The 18051-nt window shown below is 40.7% G+C and overlaps 1 protein-coding gene across 4 annotated transcripts in view; it reads right to left on the bottom strand.

Annotated features, from left to right (window-relative positions):
- med12 (mediator complex subunit 12) overlaps window positions 1-18051 on the bottom strand; it is a 31049-nt gene that overhangs the window by 8452 nt on the left and 4546 nt on the right. For all 4 annotated transcript variants that reach the window (XM_014333785.2, XM_005913110.2, XM_014333794.2 and 1 more), the window contains exons 4-31: window positions 15517-15676; window positions 15200-15375; window positions 14466-14576; window positions 13844-14116; window positions 13585-13731; window positions 13018-13117; window positions 12798-12934; window positions 12300-12431; window positions 11291-11417; window positions 10862-11091; window positions 10704-10763; window positions 10427-10600; window positions 9351-9495; window positions 8329-8447; window positions 6938-7081; window positions 6677-6840; window positions 5881-6012; window positions 5479-5706; window positions 5245-5389; window positions 4900-5020; window positions 3044-3154; window positions 2847-2960; window positions 2577-2713; window positions 1899-2078; window positions 1330-1401; window positions 1066-1229; window positions 768-929; window positions 365-566 (exon numbers count right to left, since the gene is read on the bottom strand). In XM_014333785.2, the coding sequence (XP_014189271.1) occupies window positions 365-566; window positions 768-929; window positions 1066-1229; window positions 1330-1401; window positions 1899-2078; window positions 2577-2713; window positions 2847-2960; window positions 3044-3154; window positions 4900-5020; window positions 5245-5389; window positions 5479-5706; window positions 5881-6012; window positions 6677-6840; window positions 6938-7081; window positions 8329-8447; window positions 9351-9495; window positions 10427-10600; window positions 10704-10763; window positions 10862-11091; window positions 11291-11417; window positions 12300-12431; window positions 12798-12934; window positions 13018-13117; window positions 13585-13731; window positions 13844-14116; window positions 14466-14576; window positions 15200-15375; window positions 15517-15676 (4167 nt within the window). The remainder of the gene's footprint in view (window positions 1-364; window positions 567-767; window positions 930-1065; window positions 1230-1329; window positions 1402-1898; window positions 2079-2576; window positions 2714-2846; window positions 2961-3043; window positions 3155-4899; window positions 5021-5244; window positions 5390-5478; window positions 5707-5880; window positions 6013-6676; window positions 6841-6937; window positions 7082-8328; window positions 8448-9350; window positions 9496-10426; window positions 10601-10703; window positions 10764-10861; window positions 11092-11290; window positions 11418-12299; window positions 12432-12797; window positions 12935-13017; window positions 13118-13584; window positions 13732-13843; window positions 14117-14465; window positions 14577-15199; window positions 15376-15516; window positions 15677-18051) is intronic.

Genomic DNA, 18051 nt, shown 5'->3' with positions numbered 1-18051 from the left:
GCTGTGACACTTATACACCTTTGATCAAGTCTTGCAAGTGTCAGCGTTCGTTTTATAGATATAAAAATATGGAAATGTACTGATGCACGATCTGAATTGTAATATTTCTGACTGTCTGAGGCAAAATTTCCCAGATTCAAATCGCATTGAATCGAAGATCGAATCTATTCGGGACTTTGTGCATCGGAAACGAATCGAGTCTAGAAATCAGTGACGATACCCAGCCCTAGTGTGAATGTTAGGTACTTCTCCCCACAAAGATTATAAAACAATGTGGATTTTTTTGCCTTCTTTGTAATTTGATTTAATTCATGCAATTCCTTCTTTCTTTTAAACCAGCTGTCTCTTCTTTAAAAACGCTTACAAGATTCAGTCGTAGCTTCAGTGCCTCATGCATCATTTGCTTTGCCTTGCAGTCATCTTGGTACTGGTCTTCTCTCCAGTTGGTGACAATCTGCTGCACTTGGCTGTAAAGGGAGGTGAGGAGACCCTCCCTCTGTTCATCCTGCCCTTTTAAGCAGGTCAAGACCAAAGACAGGAACGGCTGCTGGCTCAGCAGAGACATACTGTGAACGGAAAACAAATTTCACTTGATGAAAAAGGAATCATTGTCCAGAAGTGGGCAGACTGAGTTTTTGGAGATTTCATAACATGTGTAAGTGCTACAAAATGAAAAATGTCCTTCCTGCCAAACATTTCTTTCTGAGATTCCAGATCAAAGAAATCTAACTGGCTTAACGACAAAGAAATGTTAGTTTGCCACATACCTTTTCTGTTTCTGCCTGTCCCTCTCCTTACGTGAAGAAGAGCCAAGGTGCTGCCCTTTCTCCAGCTCCTCTCCTGCCGCCTTTAGCACATGGCCCTGGACTGACGTGGGCAGCTTGGCTATCAACGGAGCCACCAGCCAAACACCCGATCGCTCTGATGAGCTGCAGATAAGAAATATTACACGTCAGCATCGCTGAATTCAAACCCAAATGCAATGGCTATGATTTTTTCCTAATAAATGTCCAGACACAACAAAAAAAACAAACAAATTTTAACAAGACCCGAGGAGAGACGCACCTTAAAATAGGCTTCATTTTGCTTGTGGTACTGTTGTTATTAGATGCAGAGCCTCCTTGGGCTGCTGCCCCGTTCCCTGAGGGGTTACTGGAGTTCATCTCAGCTGATTTCTGGAACACCTCTATAGTGGCCTTGGCTATGTTCTCCAAGAGAGAGTAGAGCTCCTAAAGGAAAACATAAGAAATAATCTGATATGTCTGATAACAGAAATCCCACGATTATGTTGTTTTTTAAAAAAAACCAAAACAAACAGATAACACTTACATTGTTGGTGCTCTGTTTGATCATCAGCTGCAGCTCCAGAGATGACTGTCTCATCGTCCACTGGTCCATATTCTGCATCAGGGAAAGGATTACGGTTAAATTCTCTTCTTGTGGTAGAAATTAACAACCTGTCATGAACAGGTTATGGACAGTTGAGGCATTAGTCCTGTGTTAAACCATGTCCTAAACATGTTAGATTTCCTGCTTTGTTTTAAACCACATGTAAAGGGACATAATGTGAATATTAAAAACAGCCTGTGATACTTTACGCAACTAAGGCCGTTCATAATTCATTATGTAAACAAACAGTTCACTGTGTGTCTGTATTTTAAAACAGGGGCATGTTTTTCTTTACTGATCCGATTTTTTCTGGTGGCCCATTAAATGAAATGAGTTTGACACTCCTGTCCTAAAAGCCTCACTTAGCCAGGAGAGGGCAGCAACACTCCACCAATCACACTCAAGCAACAACTTGATAACAAATGATTTCAGACACATTAAAGCTGTTACAGTTAACACGCTCGTTCTAAACGGCAAACAAAGTTTCATGTGAACTTTTTTTTCTCTACCTGGAGGATGCGTTTGATACGCTGCCTCTGTGGGTTGTCACCGTCATCACTGTCCAGCTGGCGGTGAGGATAGCAAATAAGCTGCAGCAGTCGCTGGGCTTGAATGTTCACCAGCACCGGGTCTTGGAGGGCACTGCTGTCCTCAGACAGAGACTTCAGGCAGCGTTCTCCAACCCATTCCTGAAAAACGAGGGAAAAGGCGTAAAGTGGGAAATGTCAACAACTTCAGCGACCCCCACGTTCAGGTTCAAGTATCAAGATAAACTCGGTCATCCAAAACAAGCATGACTAAAGCTAAGTGAGTGGTAATGAAAACAGGGCAATGGGTCAATTCTTATGAAACAGAGCTGCTGACTAAAAAATATTTTGGAAATTTCATGAGGTCTCAGAGCAAGTACATTCCTCTAAGATAATGAGCTGCCAGCTCTTCCTCCAGCCTTCATATCTAAGTGACATCTGGTGCAGAATATGATCTCATTCATGCTTTTTATGCACCTCTGGCTTACTGAATTTACATGAAGTACAAAATAAGAATAATCAGTTACTATTTGCTGTCTCACAAAAGCTTTCTGACAAAAACAATGCACCAAAGACCAAAGTTCTCAAAGTAAAAAGCAATCTTTTATTTAGCCATTTTACTGTGGACTATATTCACACCATCTTAACTCATGTTCTCACCTGCTGGCAGATGGTCTTCAAAACATACTTCGCATATACATCCAAGCTGGCCGTCTCGATCGAGACATTGCGTCCTTCGGATATGTCGTCGAGGCCGGCGGTGTGAGACAACCCTGAGCCTCTCAACTCAGCATCACCTGCAACAAGAAGGAGCCGGCAAAACCCATCAGTAAACATTTGGCAAAACTGATTATGCCTGTGTTTGATACCAGTTTTTACATGGTGCACTCTAAGCTCTAAATTATATAAGAGGAATATAAATAGTCATACCCAACATAAACACAGCTTTGAGAACAGCAAATACAGCTCCAACCACGATGCTGTTCTGGGAGGCAGCAAGAAGGTGGCGATCGCAAGACGACCGGATACCAACTGAAGCCTTGTCTGCAAAGTTATAACACCAGTTTAAGACAGGCTTTGTTTCAAGCTGAGAAAAATGATAAAACGTTTGTAGATGCGCTCACTACCTGACTTCACGCCATCTTGGGGGACAGGGTTGCGTTGTGGTGTCTTGAAAAGATGCAGCAGAATTCTGCAGGTCAGTCTGGCTCCTGGTTCAGAGTCTTGCTCACTGCAGGCTGAAGTCACGGATCAAAACATATGCTCTGATTAACACCGAGTTCCTTCACATCGCATTAGGAAGGTTCACTCCTTTTTTCTTTTTGGATGGGCTACACAATCCACTACATCAAAGTCACACATCTAAATTTAAACCCTGTCCTAGATAGGCTCCTCATCAGGCAAGATAAAGATGAATTTTCATAGAGCTGTTGTCGTGAAACAGGGAGTGAGAACAAAGCATTTACTACAAGTGAGAGCTGTTGGCATTTGGCACATGTAGTAGTGTTATAACATGAGCCAAATGCAACCAAACAGCATGGCTGAATGAGGCTTTGTCTCCACTCTGGGAGGGAAAAAAAGATTAACAGCAGGGAGAGAGGCACTTTTCTGGCGAAAGCACAAACTGCACCGAGGCTTTGTGGACCCAGATCAAATCCGTCACGTTTATTCTCCCCTTTGATAGAACTAATGCATTATAAAGCTGGATATTCCTTCCTGTGAGCCAGGCTGAAATGTGCTGCTCACTCATTTATAGAATGCCCAATGCCTGTGCGGTTATATAGAGATGCTTGGAAGGAAAGTGGTATAGAGAACGCAAGTAAGGCTAAAGGAAAAATGTAAGCGAGAGATTTAGTGGACAAATGGGCTTTACTATAAAGAATGTTTTAAAGAAAACACTCCCACAGGGGGCAGTTTTTACATAATACATAAAAGAAGTATACTTATCCATATCTGTTATTAGATAAGTATTTCAAACACACATATCATATTCAAATATGATACTTGGGGATAGCTCAGTAGGTAGCGTGGTCGCCCCATGATCGGGGGTTCGAATCCACTGAACAGCTACCTTGAGGTACCCCACACGCTGCTCCCCGGGCGCCTGATTAGTGGCTGCCCGCTGCTTCACTGAGTGAATGGGTTAAATGCAGAGAGAGTAATTTCTCCACGGTGATCAATAAAGTATACATTATTATTATTTTGGGTTTAGCAGTGGAGCACACCGATGACAGAGTTTAACCATCTCTAGAACACTGCTAAAATAAGGCAATGAAATGCATCCCATTAGTTAGGTGGACAAAACTCAACGTCTAAATGCACTATTGGGACTGTGAAGTTGTGTAGGTCACAAAACTTCAGAGTCCTCATATGTCACATGGAATAAAGAGCGCACTCCTTGAAACTTCACAAAGCTACATCTAATCAAAAGATGGAGTTGTGTCATTATTGTTCTTTTTTTGTGAAACGATCAGAATTAAATCTCAACTCTTGCGTATACACATAACATAGTTACTTGTTCCTTTTGTCTTGGTTCAGTGCTTTCTATTTTCTTTTAATCTTCACATTTATTTTACTTGGTTTGCTTAATTTTACTTTTGAAAAGATAAGGAGCTGAATTGTAGATTGTAAAACTTAAAGCGTTTGACGAATAGTGGAAACCACGGAGAAATCGATATCTCAGCTGGACATCTGCGTCTGCCAAAAATGTCCTTTCTGTCTGATACCAGCTGATCAACAATGTGATGTTTACTGATGGAAAATAACAAATTGTTACTTTAACAATTTCACAATTGAGGCATCCCTAACTGAACTCGTGAAAACGAGCTAGCAAAAGCATCAAGCTCCTGTGGATTCTGTTTTAGTACTACAACTGTAAACTTCACCAATGCGATCAAGGCTCCCGGCATCTGACCAATAATATTTGAACCAATGGCATAAAGTACTTCCTTTACCCGAATTCATGGGATTTAAAAACTCTTACCTGCATTGAGAAGGGAAGGAATGGCAACACAACGAACCAGGTCTTCAAGGAGCAAGCACTGTCTGGCAATGAGAATGGCTACGAAGGTTGCCAGAGAATCGTGGAAGGACAAATCGCTAACCTTAAGGACACAAGACAAGTAAAAGATCAAATTTAACACGTGTTTTGTGAAAAAACATTCTTCCCTAATTTAGAAGAAACAAACCAACCCAAAAAAACCAAAAATACTATGAAACTTCGGAAGAAACTAGCATTTGCTTTGCTTAATATGAGCCTCGACCACTGTTGAGAGTATATGCATAAGAGAAAATAAGGAAAACAGGTTTACTTTAAAAAGAAACTTACATCTACGTTACACAGCAAGTCATTGAAGCCACAGTTGCCGTTGTTAGAGGAGCAGCAAAGAGCCTTGAGAATGCCGAGCCATTCGGCGCTCAGGGAGCGGCAATATGCCGTCAGCTCCGCACACAAGATCCCAATATCGTTCACCCTGAAAGCACATCACATGTCACGAAACCAAAGTCCAGTAGTGCAGCAATCCGAGCCCTACACCCGTGTAGCCCAGCAGGAGTAACGCACCTTTCTGGGTCTCGGTGATCCACACACACATCCATTAGCACATTACAGACAAAGCTGTAGCGGTTGGGTGGGCTGTCATTCAAGAGTTTGCCCACCATGGAGTGGTTGAAGTTGTTGGCTGAGGGGTTGGCGATGGCCTCCATCATGAACATAGGATCCCAAAGCATGTTGGAGTCTGATGGGTCAATATTGCAGTAGATGGAGTTCTTCACTTTAGAGCAAAACTCACTGTGGTAGAACACAAGGCAAAAACAAATAGTTGAGATTATGTTGCACCGACCAATAAAAAAAAACAAAAAAAAACATTAGTTCAAAAGTGGGTTCAAATTATTCCATTCTAGCATAATTGATGAGTCTATGCATTCTTTCCTGTGCATTTATACAAGTTGTTTTTTTCCTTACCTAAATATCTCACCAAACTTGTTCTTGAGGTGACTACAGGAGGTGTAGAGATCATACAGATAGGCCAGAATGCAACGCTCAGCAGAGGAACAGTCTGCTGGGTTCACACCTGACTTCACCACAATGCGTAACCTGTCAATACAACGAAAATGTGATTCGTTCAGTTATGAAAAGAAAAAGTTGGTTATTTCTTGCTGAGGAGGATGTGATGGGACAGCACGGGGAAACGGTGTTACTCTGATAAAATGTAATAAAATCCATTTAAAAACCACTAATAAAAACACTACTGTAATAACAATGCACCATATACGCAAGGTTATGAGGGTCCTGTTGGCCTGCATCATTAAAAATCAAGAAATTGCCTGCCACATAAAATCTGAACATGTGTTTCCACAAAAGAATAGAAAGCGATATACTCTGGTAATAACTGCGCTTTAGAGGTGCAATTAAGAGGCGTTTGTTAAGTGTTTTACGGTACACAGCATTCAGGAATCAAATGCACCGTCAGCATCCCCGCGGTATAAAAATCCCAATTAAAGTCAAGCGAATGCCTTTCTGAATGAGTGCAAACCAACAACAACTCTTTAACTCTGCAATGACTAAACGCATCCTCTCTTTACTACTTTAATTACAAGTTTAACTGAAGCCTTAACCCTGCAAACATCCCTTTATGGGTGTGATGAAATCTCTATTTCAGTTTATCTAGCAGAAAGATGACAACACAGTCTTGGTCCACCGACTGCAATTTAAACTGGTATAAAATGAGCTTTTCCAAACATTAAAACTTGTAACATACCCATCAAAAACTTGGGCTGTCTGCTCAGGATTGAGGATGAGGCAGGAGTGGTACCTCCTCAGCACTGCTACAATACACAGACACAGGCTTGTGGTGTAGCTGCCCACCAGGCTGGATGACTTCAGCAGCAGCTCGGCTTCCACCAGACTTAACTCATTCAGAAGCTGCGCAACACAGTCAACAGATGTTTACACATGACGCTGAGTAAACGGTGAAGCTAACTTGATTTGTCTGCATAAAATGTGACTGAAGTGCCAGTACCTGAATAGCGAAGTCTATGAGGCCACTAATGTTAAGGGAGTACTCCATGAGGTCAAAGATGAACTGAATGTGCTGGACGAGAGGCAGGTGGTAGGACATCCCTAAGGCAAAGCTGGTGATCTGTTCCAGCACATTTCTGGACACCTGCACACAAAATACCAGACGTGAAATTAATGCAAGAAATATGAGAACAAATATCTTCTTTAGAGTCAATAAACCAATTTGGAATTTTAAGTGCATGTGGATTAATATCAAGTCATGGTAAATAGGCAAACTTAGTTTAACTACCAGCAAAAGAGGAAAACTAATAAACGCTCAAAGTTTCTCACAAAGAGTCTGATGAATAAAAAAGACGACTGAACTGTCACATCTGAAGCTACAGCTGAAGGGTGATTAGCTTGGCTTATAGTAAAGACCAGCAGATGGGGAAGTAGCCAGTCTGGCTCTTTATAAAAGTTAAAAAAAGAAAGAAAAAGTTTAATGTTCAAGAGATATATGGATGGAATCAATCTTCTTACCCACTTGAATCTTCAAGAAAGCGAATAAGCATATTTCAGAAAATGTCAAACGATTCCTTTAATATAAATACAGACACCGACTCAGCCGTAAAGTGGTGGAAAGTTATCCTTATGTATTAAACTGTAAATCCCCAAACACTGAGACAACGTCTGGCCTCCTGAGGCTTCTGAAATCTGAATTAGGCCCTTGAAGACTCGAGTCCAACTAATAAAGTAAAAAAGTTCCAAATGAAATTTTCAAAATGTTTTACACAGTTTATAATATGTGGGCTAATACTAAAAACACTTTACTATTCAGGACTGACTGCATTCTCTGCCATTTATAATTTAAATAGATGACATTATGATGCGTTTTTACCAAGTGGCAATCTCAGGAGCTGAAAATAGAGCCAATGCTGTTTCAGCTGCTCCCTTATACACAGGGGGTCACCCCAGCAGGTCGCTCCAGTTTGTGTTTTTAGACCAGATGCCCTTACCGACTCAACCCTGAAGAGACTTGTCTCAGGTCTGTGAGATGGAACCATGCTAAATGCTAACCAAGCTGGTACCCGACTAAATATTCACACTTCTTTCTCCAACAAGTCAAAACTAAAATGGCCAAAATGCTAATGTTAAGGCCTCAAGGTGCAAAGTAAAAACCAGCTGATGGCATGGCCAATGGCTATATTTTATAAACTCAGGTTTTCAGGTTCCAACCTTCTCAGAGCTGTTTTGGTTCTGAGGCATTAAATTGTTTTGTGACATCTTACAGAAGAAATATTTATACGGATACATTTGAAAGGTCATTCCTTCGGGTCCATTTGGCTACTGTTTAAACAATAACAGAATCTAAAACACGACCCACTGAGAAGATAAAAGGATTCCTTGTCTAACCTGGGAGGTGACCTGGTGCTGGTCAAAGTGGGAGAGGTGCTGGAATTTGGAGAAGATATCCTCTGCAGTGGGAAAGGCCTCTGGCTTACTCCTCTTCCTTTTTTGTCCTTCCTCTCCTCCTGTGTATGCAGAGGGTAAAAAACAGAAGAAAAAGAAATTTAAAAAAGGAAGCAGCAACTCTTGCTGGTCAGCAGTATTCTTTCCAGTCCGCCAAACAGGCCAGCCATGCAATCTAGTTAAGCTAGTGGAGTCTTATCTTATTCCAGCCTACTTCGAAGCTTCGCTGCAAAATACATTGCTATGGAGGCACTTTAAAGAAAAGGAACGAGGTACTTTTTATTTAAGAGATACATAGCTGTGAAGGGAAGGTCATCACAACCTCAGAAATCTGCCATAAAACATTCCGTATGTGCAATTATTACTCCCAAAACCTTAAATCAGACTAATAAGGTCACGTGTATTTGAGATAAAGTGTCTGTGAACAGATGAAAGCTATTAGCATAGAAATTGGGTAGAAAGAAGATTGAGTGATGTAAACCCCTGAGGGTTCATAGAGAACAGAAGGGAAAAAAAGAGGGCTTTTTCTTTTAAGAAGGGCAGAAGAAAGGCGTTACAAATGTAAAGTACACAAAGAGGAGAATTATTAGTCGGATAACGGCTGGAACGGCCACAGTGGGAAAGCAAGCAATTACCCTACGTGTGAAAAATGTTTTACAAACAACCAAACATGATAAAGCTTCTGTTTTCCATGTTGCTTTCAGCCAAAACATTATCTTTCATATGATAAACACGGATTATTCTGCAGAAAGATGCGGGGGAAACATTCAGTCAACAAATTGGAGGAACATGTATAAAACATTCAAACAATCCCCTGACTCCCATTTTCATCCTTAAAGGTGAAAAGCAGGTAAAATAAAACTGTAATGTAATCTTAAAAAAAACATAAAACTGCCAGACAAAATTCATGCCCGGAGAAGCAAACAGAAAATGTTTAGCATCAGTCAAAGGAGGAACGCCGTTACCTGTTTCTGCTGTGCTTTTGCGGTTTAGCACCTTCAGGATGTCTTTGGTAATTTTCTTAATGGTGTGTCTCGCCTCATCTCTCAGTTTGCCCACACCGTAGAGGACCACTAAACGCTGGTTGCATTCATGACTGGCACTTTCCTCCTAAAAAGAAAGAAAGAGATCCTGATGAACTTCAATAAAATCAAGAACGACAGGAACCAAAAGAAAAAGACGAGCAATAATTTAGCAAACTTTTCAAACCAGCTGAGAAGGACAATAAAAACGACCCCAAAAAAGAATCTTACACTGAACTGTGTTAAAACCATGCTGTGAATGAGTCCAGAATTAAAGCAGTTATAATTCTGTGTATGAAAAAATCTCATCGAGCACTAAACAGAGCCATTTCACAAATGACATTAAAAATATCATATTCATTTAGCTATATTAATATTAGAAATTATTCACATCAATGCTTTTTGTCCACCAATGACATTATAAAGCATCATTTATATAATTTAAACAACATTTAGGGACCAAGATTTAATAGATTCAAAAGTTCAATGGCCTCGGTGTATGTGCAACTTCATGTATTAAGCAAAGTCATTTTTTATAGCATTTACACCCATTCACAAAGACCTTGCAAAACAAATCAAGTTAATATATAAGACTTTATTGATACAGAGAGTAAGAGCTAGCTCTTCATGGGAAAAGGAAATCAAATCTAAAATAGCTGAAAAACAATTCCAGACCTCATTAGGAAACCACCAAAACATATTTTCTTTTGGCCACCTGAGTTGATTTCATAATGTAAATTTGCTTTTCAGTAATTTAGGCTATAGTTAAACTGAGACTGAAAATGAAAACGGGTTTCAGGAAACTAAATAAAAACTAACAGATGTACCGACAAACATCCAGTTCAGATGTTGTCAAAGTACAGAGGAAGAAGATTATTCTCCATCTTTATCATTTACTACATAATATCACTGAGTCATACTGTGCTTTCAGTGTATTAGGAAGATATCTGCGCTTAAGGCCCTGTAGGAGAGAGTATCGGGTATTTCTGTTTTCAAAGTCACACTGTAAGGCTTCTTACCTGAGGAATAGGGAAGTGAGTGGCATACTGGATGTGACGGGGTTGCTCATACAGTTGAGGAAAGGCGGGGTCCATGCCCTTGTCCTTACAGTTGGGCTTACTGTCCTGATCTGTAACCGGCTTCTCTGGAGAGGGGCTTCCCTTGGTTTCACAGTGCATTGGAGGTGAGAACATCTGCAGGACAAAGAAGTCTGAAATTACTTCAAGCGAGGAACACCAAAATGTTCAGACAGAAATGGCTCCTAGTGTTTGTGTGTAAATTCTGGCAAAAATATACCTCATCAAAATTAGCACTGGAGTTATGATCGATTTCCATGGACTCCGACAGGCCAGTATCCTGTTGACCAAACAAGAACTTCATGTTATCTTTCTACACCACACAGCTACTGTGTCTGTAACTCTACACAACATCGACAACAGATTCCTCCAACATGCCTCCATCTTGACACTGCTGCCTGCATCCTGCTCTTTGCGCTCCGATTCATCAGAGGGCTCATCGCTGGGTGAACGTGGGCGGGGCAGGTGGGAGTCAGAAGCCAAGTCGCCACGGGAAATGAGCGTGCACATGTAGATATTGTGGGAAAAGACGTCGTGACGGATGAGCTCGCAGAAGAGAAGGACTAGGTTGGAGAACTCCACGCGTTCGCTTTCATTCCCAGGCTCCGCTGTGAAGGGGAAAAGAGGATTTGAATAATTTATTAGCAGATTTCCCCTGCCAAATCATTTCGAATAAATATGCAATGAGTAATGAAGTAAAAAGGCAAAGACAAAGGGACGTAAAGTTCGTTCAATATTTAGACTGAGATCATGTGTGACACATCAGAGAATCATCGCTGCAAGAAACAAACAAAAAGAAAGACTCACTCAGGGTGGGAGCCTGAGTATCAAGGAACTGCAGCAGCACATCCTGAAAGACTGGCAGTGTGGCAGCTGACAGGGAACCGGATGACACAGAGCCCTTCTCATCCACCACCTCCGACTCGCCGCACCTCTGCAAACAAATGTGCAACAGACAGTCTTTGAGTGTAATTCAGAAAAATGTTCTTACTTAGCATGTTTCTTTGGATTTACAGTAAATCTACACACACACGCTGAAAGTCAACTGTGTATACACATTTAAAGCTTCTCACTAAATCTTACACTCAAAACATAAAGATTAGGGATGCGACAACTACAAATAAACAACATCAGAGACTGATATGTTCAGACACAACAGATGGTTACCGTGACTTCGAGTCAAAATATAAACTAAAGAATAAAACCCTATTCACACATTATCTGGAGATACATGCTATGCTGTAGGGAATGGAGAGCTTACCTGTGATCTTAATCACAAAATGTCACAAATATGTCTGCAAGTCATGAAGCATGCAGCAAATTCACCACCAAATTTTGTCAAATGGGTCATGTTAATAGTAAGCCCCCTGTAAAATGGCATTTCTGCCTTTTATTTTATTTGAACAGTTTCATTTGTGTCCCCACTTCTTTCTTCTCCTGCATGAGGAAGTTTTAGGGAGTTTGTATCGGCAATTATAAGGGACAGTCTGGAAAGCATTTTCACAGCACAGAGACCCAGTCATAAAAACAGTGAATGGTGAAATCCATCACAAAAGGAAAATATAAAAATATGATGATGATGATGTTATGATGATGGATGACATGCATGGCAACATTCGGTAAGGAACTGTAACAGTAATAACGTGGCAAAAATTATTAGTGTTAGATCTGCGGCTGACAGCCACGGATGTCATTAAATTTGGATATATCCTGTGTAAGAAATGTAATAAATTATAAGGTTTCTGAGACAGAAGTTGCACTAAAGGTGCAGAAGAGGCACAACAGAACTCAGATTGGAGGGCGGTGTGTTTCTTACCTCTGCTTCTATTTCAGCCTGCCTCTTTTCCAGCAGCTTGGCCACAACCATGGCCCTGTGTCTGCCTGAACGCTTACAGCACACAGCCCATTCACAAAGCAAGGTCACCACCGCATCATCATCAGGTGACATCTGGGTAGAAACACGCTTTATGAGACAACATCTCCAAATATAACATCACTCGGTGTCACACTATTATCTAATGATCGGTAATCACATGGCATCAGCAGTCTGCTTTTTATTACAATTAACAACAACGTGGTCAGTACTCTCCTGTAGCATGCAACTACTAAAGCTAACTCAAACTAAACTAACAACTGTGGGAAAAATCACTTTTAACTTAAATAAAAACCTAGCCTTTAGTGAACCATTCAATCAAAACTGGAAACGACCAAAACTACTTCGAAAACTAGAACTAAACTGAATACCAAACAAAATGTAACTAACTATAACTGAATTTAACTGTTAACTCACTAAAATATACACAAAACTCATTACCTCGTGGCCATCTTTGCTCTGGCCTGAACCAAATATCCTGTTGTACAGTGAATCCAGGGAGTTGTTGAAGTCAGACTTCTCAAAGCTGTGGTTGTCTAAAACCTCCAGAGTGTGGAGAACCCTTCCGATGGTGAATCCTGCCAAAAGATCAACGTTATTTTAATTTGTTCTTAAAAGCTGCAATCAAGTATCTAAAGAGTGAAAGAAACAGTGTTCATACCCGCTGTCGTCTCCTGGCACTTATCAAACGACCACCTGAACTCCACTGCCTGACCTCGCTCCTTAATTTGTTCCTCAATCTCCCGCAACTTTGCACGAACCTGTGAAAGACCACTCTGTTAGAGGGCAAGAAACAGAAACCCAAAACCTGTGGGACTGCCAACAAATCTTAAGATTATGAGGTAACTAAATAACCAATTAAAAGTAGTGAAGAAGGTTTATGTAAAGCACAGTTGTGTTTATAAGTAGAGAATCTCCAAACACCTGACATATATTTCAATGCAAACTTCCATTTGCTCAAACTGGCTTTGTTGGTACTTCAGAGACTGTCCTTGTGTTTCTGCACTAGGAGCCTGTTTGTGCACAAATCTGTTTTGCTCTGTGCATTTCTTGTTCTTTATTGATTTACTGTAATACACTGGAATTCATTGCTTTTGTGCACTAGAAAAGCCAATACAATGACTTTAATTGCAAACAAATGAAAGAAAAGCCCATGAGGTTTTTTTTGAGCACCATATGAATAATTTCACATACAAAAAAAGGAAAATGTGAGTATGGATGGAGGTACCTGCTGTGTAAAGGCAGTGTTGCCTCCTGGCATTGGCAAGCTGGAAGGAGCGATGGGCAGGAGGTCGAGAGGGGAACCAGTCTTGTTTCTGCTGTCTGTTAAAGAGTAATGCCACACAAGAGCACTGGGACAGCACAACACAATGCTCTAATGTGACAATGGCAGGAGAGAGAGGGGCAGGGAGAAGGAATAAAGGAATAAATACCGGGCTTAGAAACCATGTATTAAGTACATGAGAATGAAATTGGACATAGAATACCTGTAACATGCAGCTGAGACCAAACACCAGAGGCCTGTGCTGTGGACAGATATAGAAGTCTGTAAAAGGTGTCTGGGGCTGGTTCCCTCCCGCTGGCTGGGAGGTTGGTGTGGAGGGCAGAGCGTTGCTTTGCTGTGTCAAGATGCCGTGAGCTGGATGCCCTCCTGTGCCAGGGCCCAGGCTCCCGTCACTTAGCAACAAGTTGAGGCGGCGCGTGCAGAAGTAAGCCAGTCTTCGTGACAAGTAAGCAGACTGCACGAATTCCCCCGAGTACTGTGGCACAGAGGAGAGATTCACAGCATTAACCAGAGCACTTGGTGTTCGTTCACATCAGTCAGCTACAGAAATGGAAACAAAATGAGGGCTGTGGGCCCCGGTGGGTGCTGTCACCAAAGGTCATTGCCATCACACGAAGAAACAAAACAGGATAAAGTGGTGACAGCTGTAGAAGCACGTCATACCACAGAGCAGGTGGGTGGGTGTATCTGCACAGCTGTATGAATGTTAAGGAGGAGTGCAGGTTTCGCAAATGTGATCCATTAAAGCACGAGTGATGAGGTTAGATTGAAACTAAAGACTGAGCTTCATAATGAGGTGACAGTGAATGAGCAGATGTGTATACCTGTAGTAAAAGGGGCAAAAGTAGTCTGAGAAGCTCATCTTCACCAGGCCGGACTTTCTCAAAACACTCCAGCACCCACGTCAGGAACTCGTGTCTGTCTAACATACCATCCTGAGCACAGAAACACAAGTCCAGCTTAATACGATGCAGATCTTAACACTCCTACGCACTGTCTCCTTTGTGTGGCTGAAAAATGTATTAAATTAGAACATTTTCAACATCTCAACATTATCATATATACACAGAACACAGTAGCTGCCTCAGACTTCATATCATCCACTCGGAAGACTACTGAGATTAATATGACTGAATATGCTGCGCATACATGCAAGAGCAACATCCTTTGGCAACATCTAACCTCAAAACTTTCCAGATCTAAAACAAATGATCATTTTTAGAAGAGAAACTATTGATATTGCAACAACCCTGGAGTTCAAAGCATCAATCAGCGTCTGTAACACGTCCATTTAAATTCAAATATCAATTGCAGACGGCACAATTTAGTGAATTAAATATGATAAATATTTGTTACAAATTGCACACTTGTGACTCAAAGATAAAATAGTATAATAAACCAGTGCGATTCATCAAAACCATGGCAACATTCATCAAATGTTGCCATGGAGCGTCGTTAAGTTTGGTAGTTACACGAGTTACCTGCTGTGCACAAAGCTCAACTGCAGCATTTTAACTCCAAGACTTTTTCAGCAGCAGACTCGAGAGTGTGAGCTGACCTGAAACATGAACATGGCCAGCTTCTCGTTGTATTCCCACTGCTTCATGGCCGTCTCCACATCAGGGGGATTAGCTGGCAGGGGTGAGCTGCAGCCTTGGCTGGGAAACTGTCTGTAAAACTCAGCCACCTTCTGAAGCTGCTCCCAGAGATACTTGGTAATGATTTGGGTCCATTCTATACAAACACACAAAGAAATGACTTTCACAGCCGCCAAAATATCTAATACATGATGTCACAATATCGAATGAAAGGTAAAATTATATCGTTTAGCCAAATGATCTCTCGAGACTGAAAAGACCTAAGTAACATGCTCACCTATGCACGGGTCAATCACATGCCTCTTCTTGACTTTAGTTTCTGTGATAGCTGCATGATATGCGCAGGTCATCTTAATCATCCATGCTGAACGCATTACAGGGACTGAGTACTTGGCCAAGTATCCAAAAACCTCTTCCTTCTTGCTAAAGATCGGTACCTGTAAAAAGATTTAGCAACAAATTTAATGGAGTGCTGTATTGAACTGCTGACTGGGAAGCAGGAGTACACTGACTGAACAATATTGCTATATCTGACTGATATCTTCATCTCCTTATATAAAAAATGACAGCATTTTCTGATTGCAGTGGCTGATATTTATTTGTTGTGTTATCTTAATTGTGTGGTAAACGGCCTGTATTTGTATAGCGCTTTTACTAGTCCTGCCTAGGGACCCCAAAGCGCTTTACACACCCAGTCATCCACCCATTCACACACTGGTGGAGGCAGCTACAGTTGTAGCCACAGCTGCCCTGGGGCGCACTGACAGAAGCCAGGCTGCCATATCGCGCCATCGGCCCTTCTGGCCAACACCAGTAGGCAACGGGTGAAGTGTCTTGCCCAAGGACACAACGACCGAGAGTGTCCGAGCCGGGGCTCGAACCGGCAACCTTCCGATTACAAGACGAACACCCAACTCTTGAGCCACGATCGCCCCGTGTGCTGGCAAACTGCTCAAAACCACTGTGATAAAGAGCTAAAAGAACCTTAATCATAAGTTAAAAAGGAAGAAATAACATAATAAGACTAAAAATATCCACAGTGATGACGGCCATTAATAAAATGTTTAACATGGATAAAATTAAGAGAGACTGTAGAACTGTGTCAAATTGCCACACCTCTAAATACACAAATTGCATTCTGCACTTTTTATAGACTTCTTAGTAAGCCATTATTATTTATTATGTCTTTCTATATTATTATTAACATTAATGTTTAATTACATATATTTATATTACTTTTATTTTATTAGGGTATCATTTTTTTAAATTGTTCCCAGGATGAGACCTCAGTAACTTCACCTCATTCTGTCACGTTTCTTCATCAAAATGTAGCATACATATCAGGAATGTATGTTATTCCTAAACTATATGGCTCCAGTCTTCAGAAATCATTTCATTCATTGCTTGATCTGCGTTGAAAATAAATGGTGAGAAAGAAAACACCTAAAACGCAGCCAAGGAGAAACCTGGAATTGTTATCCTTCGGGAAAAATGATCTGCCAAAGTCCTTAATAAATCCAGCCAGTTTATCACGGCACAGTGAAGTATGTTAAGCAATAAAATTTAAAAAACTGCAATGTGCAGGTAAAATGATAAGCAGCTTGCTTGAAAACACACACAAACCTCACCTTTCATTTATTTCGATGCTTTAAAACTTCAAAATCTATATGCTTCAATTTGTAAGAGCACTTACTTGGAGAATAATTTCACAATATTGAACAAAACAATTCAGACGATCTATGAATAACAGATTTCGTAGTTCTTTAAAAAAAGGAAAATAAGCTGCTGACACTTTCAAATAAAGACATGCATTGTGTTTTGGGTCAATACACCCAAACAAGACTAACAAAAGGCTTGATTTACACAAAAGCATTACGTTTTCTTAACTAGGCTATTTAAAAAGCACTTTTGAATTGTTCCTGTTTCGTAACATCTCAACCAAACAGGAGAGTTCTGTTTAATATAGGAATTATTTTCTCTACACTCATTCAAACTGCTGCCTTTTCTCCTTCAGCTTTTACAGAACCAACACACTTTCTTCTCATGGTCATGTACACGTAAGGATTTTGCCAACAATATTTTTTCCCCCAGATTTTTATATTTTGATCTTTTTTAAACTCCATTTCTTCTGATCACGACCTCATCTGCCACGCTCTGGTGTGGTTTACCCCCAGATGCTTTCTATAACACTATCAAGAGTCCTCTTTGATGACCTCACCTGGGCTTTATACACACACTCAGTTTGCTTCTCTTGGGTTGAGAAGCAACCCAACAGTATGAGGAGTTGATGACTCCTCATACTGTTGCTCAATAATAAATACTAAGTTCTGTCTCACTAGGAAAAGCTTTCAAACCAAGCCTATCAACTTCAGTCAGCTCAATAAAAAAAAAACAAAAAAAACAACAACAACAAAAAACTGTTATTAGCTAAAATCACTAGGTTTAAAAAAAAACTACAAATTCATATAGCTAGCAAAAAAATAGTTGTTGCTGTGGCTCATGTGGAGTGCCCAGTTGTAAGTTTGGTGGCTTGATCTCCGACTCCTCTGGTCCTCATGCAGAAGTATCCTTTAACAAGATACTGAACCACTTGTCCCTGATGCATCCATCAGGGTGCAAGTGTGTGTGTAAATGTTAGAAATCTTAAGCAGTATATGTCTGTGTTATTGGGTAAATGAGATTTGCAGTTGAAAGGCAGTATATAAGTACCAGGCCATGTTCTACAATGTGTGCCTTTCTCTTATTTTTGTATATATTTCTCCTGTTTGCCATTTATTCCTGCTCTCTGCTATTTAATACATACATATATATA

The sequence above is a fragment of the Haplochromis burtoni genome, unplaced genomic scaffold, assembly GCF_018398535.1.
Source record: "Haplochromis burtoni strain Fernald_Lab_line unplaced genomic scaffold, NCSU_Asbu1 Contig_4, whole genome shotgun sequence".
NCBI lineage: Eukaryota > Metazoa > Chordata > Actinopteri > Cichliformes > Cichlidae > Haplochromis > Haplochromis burtoni.
The sequence above is the reverse complement of the archived record's forward strand: the minus strand, read 5'-3'. Positions and strand labels throughout refer to the sequence as shown.